This window comes from Delphinus delphis, chromosome 1 (assembly GCF_949987515.2).
Source record: "Delphinus delphis chromosome 1, mDelDel1.2, whole genome shotgun sequence".
In the NCBI taxonomy this organism is placed as follows: Eukaryota; Metazoa; Chordata; class Mammalia; order Artiodactyla; family Delphinidae; genus Delphinus; species Delphinus delphis.
Window position 1 is genome coordinate 183,582,353 of NC_082683.1, and position 18,470 is coordinate 183,600,822.

At 46.5% G+C, this 18,470-nt stretch overlaps 1 protein-coding gene across 11 annotated transcripts in view; it reads left to right on the top strand.

Annotated features, from left to right (window-relative positions):
- Positions 1-18,470, top strand: part of PPP1R12B (protein phosphatase 1 regulatory subunit 12B) — a 193,131-nt gene that overhangs the window by 51,255 nt on the left and 123,406 nt on the right. For 9 of the 11 annotated variants that reach the window (XM_059999013.1, XM_059999022.1, XM_059999008.1 and 6 more), the window contains exons 3-8: positions 3,521-3,639; positions 9,905-10,064; positions 11,232-11,376; positions 12,406-12,480; positions 14,199-14,278; positions 14,939-15,132. In XM_059999013.1, coding sequence (XP_059854996.1) covers positions 3,521-3,639; positions 9,905-10,064; positions 11,232-11,376; positions 12,406-12,480; positions 14,199-14,278; positions 14,939-15,132 — 773 coding nt within the window. Of the gene's footprint in view, positions 1-3,520; positions 3,640-9,904; positions 10,065-11,231; positions 11,377-12,405; positions 12,481-14,198; positions 14,279-14,938; positions 15,137-18,470 lie in introns of all 11 variants that reach the window. The other 2 variants (XM_059999030.1, XM_059999090.1) reach the window with 2 other exon arrangements.

Consider the following 18,470-nt stretch of genomic DNA (forward strand, 5'->3'; position numbering starts at 1 on the left):
TCTGTTCAGCAAACAGCTCTGCAGAGGCCTGGGAATGGCCTCCCACAGAAACTACTTTGCCCGGGTGTCCTGGGGGAGGGTGCCCAGTGGGGGAAGTCAGACAACGGCAGGGTCAGAGGCAGAGAAAGATCAGGCCGAAGCACTGGTGTTGACTGGGCTTCTTGTTCTAAAAAGCGGGTGGCTGGACTGGCCCCACCGCCAGCAGGAGTCAGCAGCGCGGTTTTATCCTGTCTCCGTTCTGGTTCCGTGAATCAGTCGCCTCCTCTCGCCGGGCTGCCCCTTCGCAGGGTCTCACGGGAGGGCTCTGATTCTCAGCCTAACCCATTCACCAACGTTCCGATGCTGAGGAGTTAAGGTGGCTTCCTCAGAGGTTTCCATTTTCACTTGAAAACTGTATCTAAGAAACATTTATAGAACATGTTAGTCCCTCATCATTGATATTTGATTATTTGTTCAGGTGGCTTGTTTGTGATTTTGAGCTATCAAATCTCATCAATTCAAGGATTTCACTTTTCTCCATTGGAAGGTAACAGGCAGAGCTCACGCTTGGAATTAGGGCCCCTCGTGTTGGCGTGATCCACGGAGGCTCTTTTTTCTTCCTTTTGTGAAACTGAGTACAGAGGATGATTGTAAATGCTTTTTCACGGTGGTTTCTTTATCTCATCTTTGTGGATGAACATAGTTCCTTTGGAAATAAGTTCACAATTTAAGTGTCTCTTGCCCAAATAAATATTACCTTGAGTGAAATGAATTGATGAGAGTTACTGTTTCCATACAGGTGATTACTAGTCAGACATGAAAGTCTGGCCAGGAAAGATGAGCTGGACCAGACCCCCTTTGTGGTGGGGTGGTGGGAACGGCCCTCCTTACCTCCTGCTGTGCGTCACCCTTAGACGGTATCCACTTGACCATCTTTACATGCTCATCTGTGCAGCAGCATTTTCTGGACAACGAAAGAACCCCGTTGCTTATGCTACTCATTTTGGTTGGCTCACCTCAGGGCCTCTGAACAGTGTTTCAGATACGATTAGCATTTGATCATTTTGTCATTTTTCTTTTTGTATCTTTTTTTTGGCGGTACGCGGGCCTCTCGCTGTTGTGGCCTCTCCCGTTGCGGAGCACAGGCTCCGGATGTGCGGGCTCAGCGGCCATGGCTCACGGGCCCAGCCGCTCCGCGGCATGTGGGATCTTCCCGGACCGGGGCACGAACCCGTGTCCCCTGCATCGGCAGGTGGACCCCCAACCACTGAGCCACCAGGGAAGCCCCTGGGGACCCAGGTTTGATCCCTGGTCAGGGAACTAAGATCCCACACGCTGCATGGTGCGGCCAAAGATAAAAAAATAATAATAAATTAAAAAATCGTACCTCATAGGTTGGTATGGATTCTTGTTCAGGTAAAAGTGTGAAGCTAGAGAGGTTTTTCCTGTTTCCTTCTCACCCTTAAAATGGTTTAGGAAGGTAGCCTTACCTAAGAAGAATCTCTTTCTGAACCAGATTACTTTCTAGAAATGAGTCTTCCTGATCATGGGTCTAAGAACTTGTCGGAAAAGGGAAAAGCAGGGGCCTGTATGCCCAAGTGACATTGTGCCTGATCCAGTAAAGAATGGAATGGGTGTCAGAGCAGAGTGGCTAAGATGTTTTATTTATTTCACGTAGTATTTGTGGGTTGCCAAGAGAGGAAAGAGCACGTCAGACCTCATGGCAGTGATAGCCATGAGAAGGGCACAGCTGTTGCCCTGAAGTAGCTTCCAGCCTGGTGGGGCAGCTGCATCGAGACCCGCGTGTGTCACGACAGGAGCGCGGACTTAGTGCTGGGGAGGACTGAGTTCACGGAAGGAGAGGGAATGTGTGGTTGGTGAGAACAGGCAAAGGCATTTTCAGTGGACCTTGAAAGATATGAAACGTTTCTAGCAGGGAAAGGAGAAGGGGAGGGTGTTTCATCAGTTGGGAGAAACTACTCAATCTGTGGGAGAGACCGGGCGACAGTGGGGTGTGTCTGGGTTCAGTGAGGCATCGAGTTTGATTGGAGCAGAGGGTACAGTTCCATCCAGAAAGCATTTATCGAGTGCTTACTGTGTATATTACTTGCATTTTGATTTTTCAGGGTTGGGGAGGTGTAGTTGAACATCCTCTTTGTCCTGAAGGGGAGAAACCAAAAGAGAGGAGCTCTTGATTAGGGAAATGAGGGGCAACAGATGGACAGAGGACTGGGCCTCAGTACAATTAAGAAAACACGTGGAGCAGGTTAGCCTTGGAGGAGAAAGAGTTTGTTTCTGTCTGAGTCTGTGAGGGAAAGATGGAGAAAGCTGAAAATGAGATGAGTTCATACATGTGGAATCAATCTGTAAGTTAAAAACATTTATTGAAGCTCTGTTTATACTAGGTACTAGGCAATGAGAAAGCAAAAACGTGGTCTTGATGTAATCTTTGTTGATTCTCCTCTGCCTCCTTGAATACAGTGGCCATGCGTTGATTATCCTCTTAAGATCTTCTACAGTGTCTAAAATGTGGTACCTTTAAACGCAGGAGGGGACCAGTACATGCTTACTGAATTGTTGATTCGTTGAAGTTTAATTTAAACAGTTTTTCTTTCTCCTTTAAATACTTATATTTGATAGAGCTCCCAGCATAATTGGGATTCTCACTGGCCCAAAAGTAACTTGATTTAGTGCCAAGGTGAACTAGACTTGAATTCAAAAGACTGGGGCATAACCTCTGCCATTTGCCCCCTAATAGTACCCACCTTGCCTACTTCATAAAATTGTTTAAGACTCATTATATAATTTTACGTGAAAGTACTTTGAAAATCAAAAAGGATCTATGTAAGGTATTAAAATTGTCAGACCTTTCTTCTTTAGGATCAAGTATTATATTTCAATATAGAATTTAATCATTTAGAATAGAACAATTTGTTTCCTCAGTAATTTAGTTTCTTCTTAGAGTGTAGATTTCATATACCTGGCTGGTTGAAGGGAGAGTTCTATGAAGGCGTAATTTAGGCAGATTGATGAAAATTTTAATTCGTCCTTTATTTTTCTGTTTTCGTGCCCCAACACTACTTAATATACTCTTAATGTGGCATTGGGAAAGTTTCTGTGAGAATTACTTCTTTACGTGTCTTCTGGGAACTCTCATTCTCAATATTACAGGTGTAGTAAGTCCTTTTGGGAGCCTGTGTTTGGACCCCAGGGATGGTGGGTGAGCTTTAGGGCTGCATGTCTTCCTTGAGATATTTAGAGAGTCTCTTGCTGTCCACTGGGAATGAGAGGGTGGGGGTTAGGAACATGAGTGTGAAGGAAATCCCGCTTGTAGGCATTGTTCTTACCAAGAAATAGGGAAGCTTTTGATCCTAATTATTGAAGGCTAGTGGAGTTAGAAATTAACAGTGGAATACCTTATCTGGGACCACATTAAAAACTCCAGAACAGAGGCCGTGCTCTGCATTGAACCCCAGGGATAGGAGTGTAAGCTGATGTTAGACTGGAGAGAGAACCTTGATTCTGGATCTTGTCTGCACAGGTATTTCATTAACCATGGAGCCAGCGTGGGTGTTGTGAACAGTGAAGGGGAAGTCCCCTCTGACCTCGCAGAAGAGCCTGCCATGAAGGATCTTCTTCTGCAGCAAGTGAAGAAGCAAGGTAAGCTAGGGGGTAGGTGAGGCTCTGCTGTGCAGGGCCGTGCGCTGTAGTGTGATAGGAAGGTTGGGTCTACCCGCACAGCGTTAGTCATCATTACCCACATCACATACCCTCTTAATACTCACACAAGAATAGGCCAGATGCCAAAAGGAGGGCCAGTCCTTCCTTGTTTTTTCCATTCTGGGGCTGTGTACCCATTGTGCAGTTAGGCGACCTGACTGTTGTTTGATGATGCAGGTTAGACTGAGGAGGGGCATGAGCGTGTCTTACTCTGTGTACACGGTGTGGACTTCGCTCCACACTGTGAAGAGTCTAAAGAAAGGATGAGATACAGTGTCCCTTTGAGTACTGGCCAAACTCTGCTTATGACTTTGCATCTTTTCTCTTGATGAGAGCTGAAAGTGGTGCCGGTTGAGGTGTTTATTGCAACCTCTGAAATGATCTTTAACCATACTAATCATGACAATTATTTTGGTAGTTTGTCACGGTAAGGAAGCTAACTTAGAAGAATAAACTCTGAAAGAACTTATTTTATATTTTCAGAAGAATCCATTTCAGAGACTAGGTCAGGATTCTGCTACTGGAGGTCTTTGGGTTCTTTTAGTTAAAAAAGTAGCAAATAACACTCGTTAGTTAGCAGGGAGGACAGGTCTTAGGGCGTTTGCTAGAACCACCACAAAACTCTGTGGACATGGTTTATAGTGATGTGTAGTCTTTCTGTTAAACCACTTTACCCACAATCTGCAGTTGAGTCCAAAAGATTTCTCTCCAGTGACCTTTTCTGACATGATGCTTTAGAACAGTCAGGGCCAGTCCTGGCCATATCCGTTTGCTCACATGTTATCCAAAGCTGCATTTGCACTCCTACAGCAGAGCTGAATAGCTGTGACAGGCCAAATGGCCTGCAACGCTGAAAACATTTATTTAATATCTGGCCCTAAATAGAACGTATGCTGACCCCTGCCTTAAAATAATGATGTTCTAGGGCAGAAAATACTTGTATGAATACTGTGTATAGTTTTTGTGTCATATTGAAATGAAGAACTTTATGCCTAATTTACCATCAAGTGCCACTCAGCCTTATCTCCTCAGATTGGTGTTACAATTTACAAGTGACTTCTTAAAAATAAACTGGATTTTTAATAGTAGTTTTGATTTTAATTTCTGACTCTTCCATTAAGGAGTATACTCTGTTGGAAGAGGCATTCATATGTATGCTTACCTTTGCAGCACTGTTAACTCTTTGTGTGTGGAATTCTGGTCTGTTCCAGATCAGTTATACCCCTTTCAGTTCATCGAGAGGATGTAATAATTGTGAATACAATACATGTGCACCCAGCATCGGAACACCTAAATATATTAAGCAGATACTGACAGAGCTGAAGGGGGAAATAGACAATAATACAATGATAGTATCCTGCTTTCAACAATGGATAGATCATCCAGGCAGAAAATCAACAGAGAAACGCTGGACTTAAACTATCCTTTAGACCAAATGGACCGAGTAGACATACAGAACATTCCATCCAACAGCAGAACAAACCTCCTTGCCAAGGGCACACAGAACATTCTCCAGAATAGGTCATATGACAGGCCACAGTACACGTCTTGGCAAATTTAAGAAGACTGAAATCATACCAGGTATATTTTCTGACCACAGTGGTATGAAACTAGAAATCAACAGCAGGAGGAAAACTGGAAAATTCACAGACTGTGGCGGTTAAACAGCATGCTACTGAACAACCAGCGGGTCAAAGAAGAAACCAAAAGAAAAATCCAAAAATATCTTGAAACAAACGAAAATGAAACACAACATTACCAAAACTTGTGGGAGGTAGCAAAAGCAGTTCTAAGAGGGAAGTTTATAGTGATAAATGCATGCCTTAGGAAAAAAGAAAGATCTCAAATAACCTAACTTTACACCTCTAGGAACTAGAAAAAGAAGGACAAGTTAAGCCCAAAATTCACAGAAGGAAGAAAATGACAAAGATCAGAGCAGAAATAATTGAAATAAGAGACCAGAAAAACAATAGAAAATATGAATGAAACTAAGAGCTTTTATGTTTTTTGAAAAAATAAACAAATTGACAAACCTTTAGCTAGACTAAGAAAAAGAAAGAAGACTCAAATAAATAAAATGAGAAATGAAGACATTACAACAGATACCATAGGAATACACAGGATCGTAAGAGATTACTGTGAACAATTGTGTGCAAACAAATTGGATAACCTAGAAGAAACGGGTAAATCCTCAGAAACGTGCAACTTACCAAGACTGAATCAGGAAGAAATAGAAAATCTGAATGGATCAATAACAAATAAGGAGATTGAATCAGTAATCAAACAACAAGAAAAACCCAGGACCAGATGGTTTCCCTGGTGAATACTACCAAACATTTAAAGAAGAATTAATACCAGTCCTTCTCAAACTCTTCCCCAAAAATTGAAATGGAAAGAACACTTTCAAACTCTTTTTACAAGACCAGCATTACCCTGATAACAGAGCCAGATAGGTACACTACAGGAAAAGAAAACTCTAGGCCAATATTCCCAATGAATATAGATGCAAAGATTCTCAACACAAGATTAGCAACCTGAATTTAGCAGCACAATAAAAGGATCACACACCATGATCAAATGGGATTTATCCCTGGGATGCAAGGATGGCTCAACATATGCAAATCTATAAAAGTGATATACCAATTAGTAGAATGAAAGATAAAAATTATATGATCATCTCAACAGATGCAGGAAAAGCATTTGACAAAATACAACATCCTTTTGTGATAAAAATTCTCAACAAACTGATTGTAGGAGGCATGTCCCTCAACATAATAAAGGCCACATACGACAAGCCCACAGTTAACGTTATACTCAGTGGTGAAAGTTTGAAAGCTTTTCCTCTAAGATCAGGAATAAGACAAGGGTGCCCACTCTCACCACTCCTGTTCGACATAGTACTGGAAGTCCTATCCAGGCAAGAAAAAGAAATAAAAGGCATTCAAATCAGAAAGCAAGGAGTAAAGTTGTCTTTGTTTACAGATGATACGATCTCATGTATAGAAAATCCTAAAGACTCAAACAGAAAACACTTAGAATTAATCAACAAATTTGGTAAAGTTGTAGAATACAAAATCAGTATACAGAGATCAGTTGCGTTTCTATACAATAATGACAACCTATCTGAAAAAGAAGTAAAAAATACATTTCCATTTACAATGGCATCAAAAACAATAAAATACTTAGGAATAAATTTAAGGAGGTGAAAGATCTGTACACTGAAAACTGTAAGACTCTGATGAAAGAAACTGAAGAAAACACAAATGGAAAGATATCCTATGTTCATGGATTGGAAGAATTAATATGGTTAAAACATTCATACAACCCAAAGCCATATATAGATTCAATGCAATTTCTATCAAAATTCCTGTGGCATTTTTTGCAGAAATAGAAAAACAGTCCTAAAACTTGGTATCACAAAAGACCCTGAATAGCCAAAGAAAGAAGGCAAAGCTGGAGGCATCACATTTCCTGATTACAGACTATAGTAATCAAAACAGTATGGTACTGGCAGAAAAGTAGACACATAGACCAATGGAACAGACTGCAGAGCCCAGAAACAAGCCCTCACATATACGGTCAACTGATATTTGAACAAGAGAGCCAGGAGGACTCAATGGGAAAAAGATAGTCTCTTCAATAAATGGTGTTGGGAAAACTGGATAATCACATGCAGAAGAAGGACATTGGACCCTTATTTTCATGCTCACAAAAATTAACTCAAAATGGAGTCAAATTCTGAAACTATGAAACTCCTATGAGAAAACCTTCTTGACGTTGGTCTTGACAATGATTTTTTTGGATATTACACCAAAAGCACAAGGAACAAAAGCAAAAATAAATAAGTGGCTCTACATCAAACTAAAAACTTCTGCACAGCAAAAGGAACAATCAACACAATGAAAAGGCAACCTATGGAATGGGAGAAAATATTTGCAAGTCACATATCTGATAAGAGGTCAATATCCAAAATATATAGGGAACTCATACAACTCAATAGCAAAAAACCAAACAATCCAATTAAAAAAGCAGAAGAGCTGAATAGAAATTTTTCCAAAGAAGACATACATTTAATGGCCAACAGGCACATGAAAAGATGCTCAACGTCACTAATCATCAGAGAAGTCCAACTCAAAACCTTATTGAGCAATCACCTCACACCTGTTAGAATGGCTATTATCAAAAAGACAAGAAACAGGGCTTCCCTGCTGGCACAGTGGTTGAGAGTCCGCCTGCCGATGCAGGGGACACGGGTTCGTGCCCCGGTCCAGGAGGATCCCACATGCTGCGGAGCGGCTGGGCCCGTGAGCCATGGCCGCTGAGCCTGCGCGTCTGGAGCCTGTGCTCCGCAACGGGAGAGGCCACAGCAGTGAGAGGCCCATGTACTGCAAAAAAAAAAAAGACAAGAAATAACAAGTGTTGGCGAGGGTGTGGAGAAAAGGGAGCCCTCCCACACGGCTGGTGGGAATGTAAATCGGTGCAGCCACTGTGGAAAACTGTATGGAGGGTCCTTAAAAAATTAAAAATAGAACTACCATATGATCCAGCAATTCCACTTCTGAGTGTATATCCAAAGGAAATGAAATCAGAATTTCAAAGAGATATCTGCACTCCCGTGTTCAATGCAACATTATTCACAGTAGCTGAGATAGGAAACAACCTGAGTGTCAGTGTATGCATGAATGGATGAAGAAGACGTGGTATGTGTATATATATCTATTTATACTGTAGCTAATAGAATAGTATTCAGCCACGAGAAAGAAGGAAGTCCTGCTATATATGATAACGTGCATGGACCTTGAGGGCATCATGCTAAGTGAAATAAGTCAGACAGAGAAAGACAGATACTGTATGATATTGCTGGTATGTGAATCTAAAAATGCAGAACTCATAGAAACAGCAGAGAGGGGGTTTGCAAGGGCTGGGGAGTGGGGGAGATGTTGGTCAAAGGGCACCAACTTCCAGTTACAAGATGGACAAGTTCTGGGGATCTAATGTACAGCAGGTGACCATAGTTAACAACAGTGTATTATATACTGGAAAGTTGCCGAGAGATCTTAAATGTTCTCACCACAAAAAAGAAATGGTAATTATGTGAGGTGATGGAGGTATTTAATAACTGCTGTGGTAATCATGCGGTATATAGGTGTTGTACACCTTTAACTTATACGAAGTTATATGTCAATTAAATCTCAATAAAGCTGTAAAAAAAAAAAAAAGAAGAAATAAAATAAATCAGTTACCTCTTCCCCCCATCCATCTCCTCAAATCAGACAGATAATCCTCAGGTACTTCCCAGGGTCCCATTCAAGAACTGAGAGGGAGGGGAGCAGACCATGCACAGGTAAAGCCTGCCAATGAGTGTGAGACTCCTTGGGCGGGGGTGTTTGTCCTAGGAACAGGTCATTATTTTATGCAACAGGGAATACCCCACCCCAGCTCCTTTTCACTGACACAGAGGTTAGAGAGTTGTTGGCTAAAGGGAGGCACCCTGGGATTTCCTCCATAATGTTTTAAAGGGAAACAAAATCCACATTCCCTTGGACGTTTCACTGTGCATCACCTCTCCTCGGCTCTGGGGCGTATAGCTTCAGTCCGTGTATTTCCCTACACAGGGGAATGAACTTCAGAGGTAGTTAATTTTTTTAAGTATATTATACCTGAAACTAAGATTTTTGATACCAATCCTAAGGTGTAGTGAGTGGAAAAGAGGAGAAGACGGGGACCTAGGATATCAGCGTTCTGGTGACAGCTCTGATGTGTTCTGTGGCCTTGAGTGAGGCACGTGACCTTTGTATGTTTATTTCCTCATCTGTTAAGTGGGGATAGCAGTATCTATTATATTTACCTCAAAGGATTGTGGGGAAGCTAAAATGGTATAACATGTAAAAGGACTTTGAAATGCGTACTTTGTACAAATACTATAATATAAAATAATATTCCCTTTGGTTTTTATGTTCTTAAAACTGAAAACACTGTTAAGTATGGTCCCTTAATGGATCTGCCATCAAGTACTATTTAACCTGGTGATTTAACCCTGATAAAACTACTGATGAGTCTGTAAATGTCATGGCTCTTCTAAATGAAGATAAATCTGAAGACGACCCCACTTGATGACTAACTGCCGTTAGTGGTTGTATTTAGGATGCGTTTTGAATCTGAGGGACCTTTGATGATGCTGGCTCTCTGGATCTGGCTTCTGCAGGGGTCGATCTCGAGCAGTCGAGGAAGGCAGAGGAACAGCAGATGCTGCAGGACGCCCGCCAGTGGCTCAACAGCGGGAAAATACAGGATGTGAGGCAGGCGCGCTCAGGGGCCACTGCCCTCCACGTGGCTGCCGCCAAGGGCTACTATGAGGTGCTCAGGTAACGTCCACGCACGTGGTCTGGGCTGCACAGACCGGGAGAAGAGGAGTTGGTTTGGACGCGGGATGGATTGGGTCTTCAGCTGTGCTGCGTTTCTTTGCTGCTTCCCTCCTGGGCCGCGCAGTCTCTCCTTCTGTGTTTGCTGGTACTCTTCCCCTCCCTCCTCCCGCCACACCGCCCTCTAGCTTCTCCTGACGGGTCTGATGTGAGGCAGAGTTGAGCTGGACTGGCCTAAGGGGACCTTGCGTGGCCGCCTGCAGCTCCACAGTTCATCGTTAGCACCCCTGGCACCTCCCCTTCTGGTGACACACAGCACAGAGCAGACTCGCCATCCTTTTGGTCCTCTTTGACTCGTTAGATTAATGACACAGGTCTCGAGTGTGCAGCGTCCAGCTGGAGTAGGATGGTCACACGTACACGAGGAATCTGGGCTCTTCTCTGCCTGTTCCCCTTTCCCTTTACATCCTTCCCCGCTTTGTGTGGCTCTGCTCCTGGGCTTGCCCAGTACCTGGGCTGCTGGTGGCACCGCATGTGTCTTGTCACCAGATGCTCTCACTGCCTCGTGTTCCACCCAGTACGAGCTTCCTAGTCTGTGTGGTGAGTGTCGGTGCACCTTTCTGCCTGGCAGCATGTTCACGTGCTCGTTTCTTGGACGGCGTCTGGAGTCGCACGATGTAGGCCGCCTGCGTCCGCCCGGTGCCGCCAGGGCCTCAAGAGTCACGCTGTCCTCCACGCACACAGCTGGGCTGTAGCCTTAGCGTTAGCGAGCGGCCCCTGCACATGCTCCCGTGGAGTCGGAGTTGCGAGCGTGGTGTCCGGGGAAGACCAGCCAGAGAGCTAGTGAGAGAGTGAGAGAATCAGGTGTCCGACAGCCGCTTCCTGCGCTGGAAAGCTGACAGCACCCCCTGACGGAGCTGAGCTAGGCGCTGGCTGGCCTCAGGTGCCTGCGTGGTGGGACATGGGTGTGCCACGGAGCACCGCGGCCTCTGGCCGAGGGTGGTTGAAGCTTACCCGTGGCGGCTCTCAGGCAGTAGCTGGCGCCGAGCTGGGCCGTAGCGGCCGGGTGGCGGCGCAGGGCAGGGCCTGAAACGCCAGCTGGGTGGCCGCTGGTGTGGCACAGAGCTCTGCCACCGAGCACGTAATGGCTGGTTTGGGGTTTCTCCTCAGACTTTTGACTCAGGCTGGCTATGAGCTCAATGTCCAGGACCGCGACGGCTGGACCCCGCTCCATGCCGCCGCACACTGGGGGGTGAAGGAGGCGTGCTCCATCCTGGCAGAAGCCCTCTGTGACATGGACGTCAGGAGCAAACTGGTTAGTGAGCGTCACCCTCTAACGGGGCTCGGGAACAAAAGGCTTCAAGTCCCTGCTAAGTGACCAGGCTTGCTGTCCAGGCTTGGGCATCCCTGGTAGCTGTAGTTCTTCTTCCCGCCCCGTTATCCACGCAGACACGTTGGCTTTGTAACATCAAGCTCCACTGAGCCGCTCTGCTGCGTCTGTTTATGCTGAAGCCCCTAAAGCAAACACACAGGAAAAAAAAAAAAAAGATTTTTCCCCGTTCCAGAAATGAGCAGTGGGGAAGCCCAAGGCCACTATCTGTGGTGAACTGTGAAATACTTTGGTTTTACTTTTAATTCAAAGACTTAATAGCTGAGCCCTAGTCACATCCAGTTGTTAAAAAACGTTGTAACGATGAGATCCTGCAGTTTGGCTGAAAGTCTTCTTCAGCCGCGCTTGAAGCGATACAGAAGTCCTGCAACTTCTATCCCTACATCTGCTGGTTTTCTAGGAATCCAGAGACACGGCGTTTTACTTCGTAGATGTTCTTATCTACCTCCCATCTCTCCTGACCCAGGGTTCATTCTCACATTATGGGTTAGGGTCCTTAACTGCGCTGTTTCCTAAGAGACAACCCTTCTCTCACTTAAAGGGAGGTGATTCCTGGGACTTAGTCTTTAGTGCACCCGTACCCTGGACCTCCTTCTGAGGCTTCTAAGAGCCCTTTGTTGAATTTATCATAGCAATCAAGAGCATTTTAGAATAGGTACAAGTAGAGATTTCAGTTGATCATTTGCCAAGAGGCAATAAACATTAGAAATAATGTGGTGATTTCCTCCATACAGCTTTACAAAATATAAAGCCCTGTATTTTAGGGTTTGCTGTTTCTTGTTGTGTTTCCTCTGGGATAGATGAAGGTATTACCACGGTGTCGAGTAGACTAGTCAGTGAAGCAGCTGTCACTGGAGTCAGAGGCATACAGTGGACATCCACTAGTTCTCTGATAAAGTCCCGTGATCGCTGCGTCTGCTTCCAATTGGTCATGGCGCCCCTTTTCTCTGCCAGGGCCAGACACCGTTTGATGTGGCTGACGAGGGCCTCGTGGAGCACCTGGAGATGCTGCAGAAGAAGCAGAGCGTGGTGAGTCTGGGGGGACAGTCCACGCCACAGGCCACACCAGCTGTAGTTTGTCCGCTGAGAGTGGAGTTGGACGTCCCTGCATTCCAGCAATGGCAGTGGTTCCCTCCAGAAATATCCGCAGAGTCTGTTAGAAGAAAATATACCAGAAACTGTTGTTGCTAAAGTTCGCTTGCTATCTCCTCCTTATCTTAGAGCCTTCAAGCAGCTGAAAGGCAAACATGATGGCGACGACGACTCTAGTTACCCTCGAGCTCTAGAAAATGAGCGTGGTGTGTTCAAGTCAGAAGTTTTTGCAAATAGGGGTAGAGGACACCTCATAACTTTTCCTTACTGACTGAAAGGACTTCTTTGTTGAAAGAAAATTGATTACAGGGAGGGATGTATTTCTTAAAAAGCAAACAAACCCACAAAAACGAAAACATTTGGCATTGGACAGTGCTTGGTCAGTGCTTCATATTTATTCCGTTCATCAAATATCCAAAATTCAGTCCTCTTCTCCCTCTTCTTCTAGATCTTTGATGGTTTGGTTGTCTGTGCCCTTCTGCTTCGTGCAGCACAGGAGGACCATGTAAGCATGGTACCCTCGTCCAGACTGCAGGGTGGAAAACCCTGCCAATACTCGAGTGAACAGGGAGTGAGTCACACTCTACCTGAAAGAGAGAGGAGGAGTTAGGTGAGGAGGATAAAGTCAGTCACATTAGGGCCTTGAGAATCTCCTGTTTAAGCAGAGTAGGACAGAAAAAAATCACTAGCTTTCCTTGTGTTTTCCTTTGCGTGGGCTGTGGCTCAGGGCACATGAGCTCGAGTTCAGGAGAATGTGAGAAGCTGAGAGCAGTTCTGAATGAAAGACCCGTGTGGTTCAGTGACGGGACAGATCAGCTGTCCTGCCCTCCCCTGTGCTCAGCACCGTCTGGACTGGGGAGTGGAGACGCTCATTTCTTCAGGGCTGGCTGGGAAAGCTGCAGACCCAGAGCGCAGACGCAGCTTGCGGTTCAGTTGTCCCCTCTGATGAGCAGCTGGAATCGATTTCTGGGCAGCAGCAGCCTTCCTAATATAAGATGATCATTTGTATGGTTAGGTGTTTGTTGCTTTTTAAATTTTTTATTCTGAAATAATTTTGAAGCTTACAAAGACGTTGTGGAAATAGTAGAGAGTTCTCGTGTATCCTTTACCCAGCATGGTTCGGTCTTTGTACATGAGTAATATCCTCACTAAATAACATTTCTATGCTACTGGGAATGGTGCCTGCCTTTGCCCCCTGCATAACTTTGGGGTCCAGGCATTTAAGTACATTTTGTCTAGAGCAAGTACCGGACAGTTTTTTCCAAGGGCTTATTTCCCATTTGGCACCTGCTTCTTCTTTAGAACCGTTGCCAACGTAATTCAGTATACGGATCATGAAGAGTTCTTTCAGAGGTACTTCTGGCGTTTTATCCTTTACACCTAGGCTTTTTGGGACGATTGGGTTTGGATATTTGATGGGGCAGTTTTCATTGAAGCTCTAACGCTGTGGATTTCCTCTTATTGAATGAGAATCTTCCTCTGTCATTATCTTCCAAGGAGACGCAGCACACAGCTGATGTGTCTCCCTTCTCCCCAGTCCTCTCCCCCCCTTTGGTGTTGGTCCGGTAACAGGGGCCATTTTAGTTTTTCTCGTGGCTGCTGATTTTTTACCAATAGTCAACATCTTCCCTTTGTTCTGTTTTCTCAATTTCCAGCTTCGAAGTGAAAAAGAGACACGGAATAAGCTCATTGAGTCGGACCTGAACAGCAAGTTGCACGGTAGACTCTTTAAGAAGTAAGATATTTGGGTTTGAGAAATGTGATGAGCCCTGCTGAGTGTGACACGTTTAGCTTGAGAATTTATCCAGTGAAGATACCCCGTGTTTGTAGCCAAATGATCTTTAAACACGTGGGAATGTTTGAGGGGCAAGGAGGTGAGTGGCATTGACTTGGGGGGGGGGACACTGAGAGTGGGTGGGCGTGTTTTAAATTTGTGAATTAACGGAGACTGTGTGCATTGCTTTTTTCCTGGCTGAAGGGTTCTTAGTCCCAACTCCTTCCCTACCTAGAAGGTCTGAGCTCAGGGGCCGTGTCTGTTCTGTTTACACCATACTGTCGCCTGGCATGGCCCTGGCGTGTGAGAAGCACTCAGGAAACATTTGTTAAATGATTAAAAAGTACTTACCTGCTCACTCATCATGAAGATGCACAGCCCCCTGTTCCTGTGTGTCAAACTTGCTGGATCTTCTATCACACTCTCAAATCCAGTACCAACCTGTAGTCAGCAGAAAACTCAGGATTCAGAAGAATACGGACGTAAAGGAGGGTTTGAATACACCTCTGTTACTGCTTCCGCACAGAGCTTCATGGGCTTGTCCTCATACCGGATCCCCAGTGAGCGTAGGAAACGGTGTGTCCTTTCCCAATTGCGCTCAAATTGTCGTCTTTAATTTAGCAAAGAGAAGATGCTCTATGAGGAGGAGACACCAAAGCCCCAAGAAATGGAGGATGAGAACAAAGAATCCAGCAGCTCCAGCTCAGACGAGGACGAAGGTGAAGATGAGGCTTCTGAGTCAGAAACCGAGAAGGAGGCGGGTGATGCCGAGACCCTCTGTCTGCAGAGCACGGGGGGTCACTGCTTGTCACAAGGCAGGTGATGCCAGGGCCCTCAGGTGGAACCGATTCCCTAAACAGAACCTCCAAGTCTTTTTCTTTTTCCTTCCCATTATGTGGCACTCCTTCAATTCCTGATTTGGGGATTGAAGAAGGAACAAAATCGTATTTACCCTTATGACTCTTATTGATGATATACATCATATGGCGCTCCTTACGTTTGTTATATGGCGAGACAGGAACCCCAGCGGTGAGAGTTGGGTGCTGGGCATGGTCAGAGTGCCAGGCTGTACATTAGCCTGAGGTTTTGATACACAGTAAGGCCAACACTTAGGAAAGAGACACACGGGGCTTTGCTGAGTAGAGGTTCCCCTGCCGCAGAGTAGTCCTCGTGGGTAACTGGGAGCTCGTGATAAACTCAGATTTCACCCGCCCATGTCCTGCAGTCACCGGCATGTTATTTCTTCAGACTGGTGTCCACGGGAAGATGCAGTGTCTTCAGTGAGAGGACCAAGTTAGAGGGAAGAGTCCACATTCAGTTTATGTCAACAGTAAAGTCTGTGTTTCCCTCTGACTCTGCCCTCGCCGGCTGCCCATCACGAAGATGCTCAGCTCTTTCGGTTGCTGGGCCCCAGCTCTTGTAAAGTGGGTCTGCCTTCACTGACGTGGTTTCTCTCAGTTGCAGGAGAGCACTGCCTTTGTCCGTGTCTCCGTCTCTCAGAGGAAGTTAGAGACCCTTTGCTTGTGTAGAACAGACGGGCCCAGCTAGGTTTGTAGTGGAGGAGACGACCTTTTGTTCACTAAGTCTTGAATTGCTGTTCCTAAGCAGGCACAGCTGGCGCTGGAAATGCCAGTGTAGTGTCTGTCAAAATCCGTGTGTGTTCATCTTTGTAATATTGGTATTGTGTACTGAGTGCTTACATGTCTTAGGCTTCCAGTATTGTCTGGAATGAGCATCTAGACTTGTTCGGTGCCGGATCACTATGTTAGCTACCAAGGTGTTGGCGGAGTGGGAGGGCACTGCCTGGGCTACTGAAATTACCCACGATGCGTCCCCAGGCCTCAGGTCTCTTGTTCCCTGCAGCCCAGCTCCACGTTGCTATTGGGGTGAAACACCCCGCACCCCTTGATGATGCTGCACTCCTGTTCAGAAACCTTCCATGACCACCTTCCTGACTCTGCCTGCAGAGTAAGTCCCAAGCCCTGCGGCCCAGCCTTCAAGACCTCTCATAGTCTAGCTCCAGCTGACCTTTCCAGTGTTGTCTGTAAGTGCGGATGTGTGCTATCCAAGCTGGATCGCTGGAGTTCCCAGACAAGCCTGAGTGTTCTACCCCTGAACAGTTATTCGTGCTGTAGAACTTGTTCCTGGCCATCAGATGTTTATTGCATGATTTCCGTCAGAAGCTGTAGGGTCTGCCAGATTGAAGAGTCCTTCTCTAGGTTTTTCCTGTGCAGGAACCTGCAGAGGAGGGACCCCTCCCTGTGCTCTCCCCCCCGTGTGGCCCCCAGCACTGCTCATTCCTCTCGGTTGCAGCGCCCTTGGGCTGGGAATTCCAAGCATGTCACTCCCAGGTCTCAGCACTGCACCTGGCACGTGACAGGCAGCCGCATCCACTGAACGTTTTGTTGAATGTATCTCGGGGATGTAGGGGGATAGGAAGGCGTGTACATGAATAAAGCCCATGTCACGTGAGGGAGAGAAATGCAGCCAATGATGTTCACTAGTCCAAAACCCTGCATTGAGTTTGGGGGTTTATTGTGACACTTTAGGGTGGAGATCAAGGAGGCGGAATAGAAAGACACAGAGCTCACCTCCTCCCACAAATACATCAGAAATACATCTACACATGGGATGGTTCTCACAGAACATAGTAACGCTTCACATTTATGCAGTGCTTATTTATTTATTTATTTGGTTGCGCCATTTCTTAGTTGTGATGGGCGGGCTCCTTAGTTGCAGCACACGGGCTGTGGCACGTGAACTCTTAGTTGCAGCATGCGGGATCTAGTTCCCTGACCGGGGATTGAACCTGGACCCCCTGCATTGGGAGTGCAGAGTCTTATCCACTGTGCCACCAGGGTAGTCCCTATATACAGCTTTTGAATTTGCGACACACTCAACACGTTTTTATTTAATCCTTGCACCCACACTCTGAGGTGGTGTATTATTGCCTCCACTTTTTAGAATGGGAGAGTGACACCGCAGGTGAGGTGACTTGCGGCTCACAGCTGTGGGTGGGGTGCCCGAGCCCCCGACTTTGATCTGGGCTCCTCGGAGTAGCAGGGGCAGAAAGCTCACGCTGGGGGCAAGGGCAGGATCTCCCCAGGGGAGGGGTCGTCAGAAAAGAGCTACATACGGGATCTGGGAGGTGAGATAGAGTCGGTGGAGGAGGGGTGGCCCCAGGGGATGTGTGTTTCTGCGTCGGGAAGGCCGGGCAGGAGCGAGGAGGAGACCGAGGCTCCAGCGGGTCAGTCTCAGAAGCTGGCGGCGGCTGTGGGCTTCCCTGCGCACTTCTGTCTGTGGACATTTTACTCCTGACTCAGAGCCTAGCTCAAAGCAGCGTCCTTTGCGAAGCCCTGTCGTCACAGCTACGAGGTTTCCTCCCCTCTTCTGACTCCTGTAGCTGTGGTTGGAGCCTTTGTGTTGCTTGGACTACTTAGCGTTCGTGTTACCTCGGTTCTCCTCTTCGTCTGCTCTGCTCTCCCCACCAGCGAGCTGCGGGGCGCTGGGACACAGCGTGTGTCCTGCTGACCTTCGCGTCCTTCCTGGTGCCCAGCGCCGGGCCTTGTGCAGGGCAGGTGCTCGGCACAGCCTGGCGGGGGCGTGGGGAGCAGGTGGTGCCTGAACCTCCAGGTGCCGCCTGGCACGCGTGCGGACGCTGAGCAGGCCCTTGTTGAGTGCATGTCTCCTCTTTTTAAACCTCCACAGGTACAGCCTCATAAAATGACAGTTTCCATGTGTGTTACGTACAAACGTAGTTGTAAGGAATGTTAATTATATTTTGAGGTAAATGTAAGCAGTTTGACTTGGATTTGTTTTTCCCTTTCTTTTACTTATTTGACGTGTTACTTATCTACTACTGCATAACAAGCCATCCCAAAACTTAGTGGCAGGTAGCACAACTCTTTGTACGCACCCAGTGTCACAGGTTGGTAGTTTGGGAAGGGCCCTGCCGGGGCGGCTTCTCTGTTGTCCGTGTGGCGGTGCCGGCACACTCACGAGTGTGGCGAGTTGGTGCGTGGCTGAGGGGTGGCCTTCTCCCTTCCTGGTGGCTTGCCGGGACGTCTGGGGCAAATGGGCCGTGTGTCTCGTCATCAGGCAGGCCAGCCCCTGCTTCACACGGCAGCTGAATTCCAGCCATCATCAGAGGGGG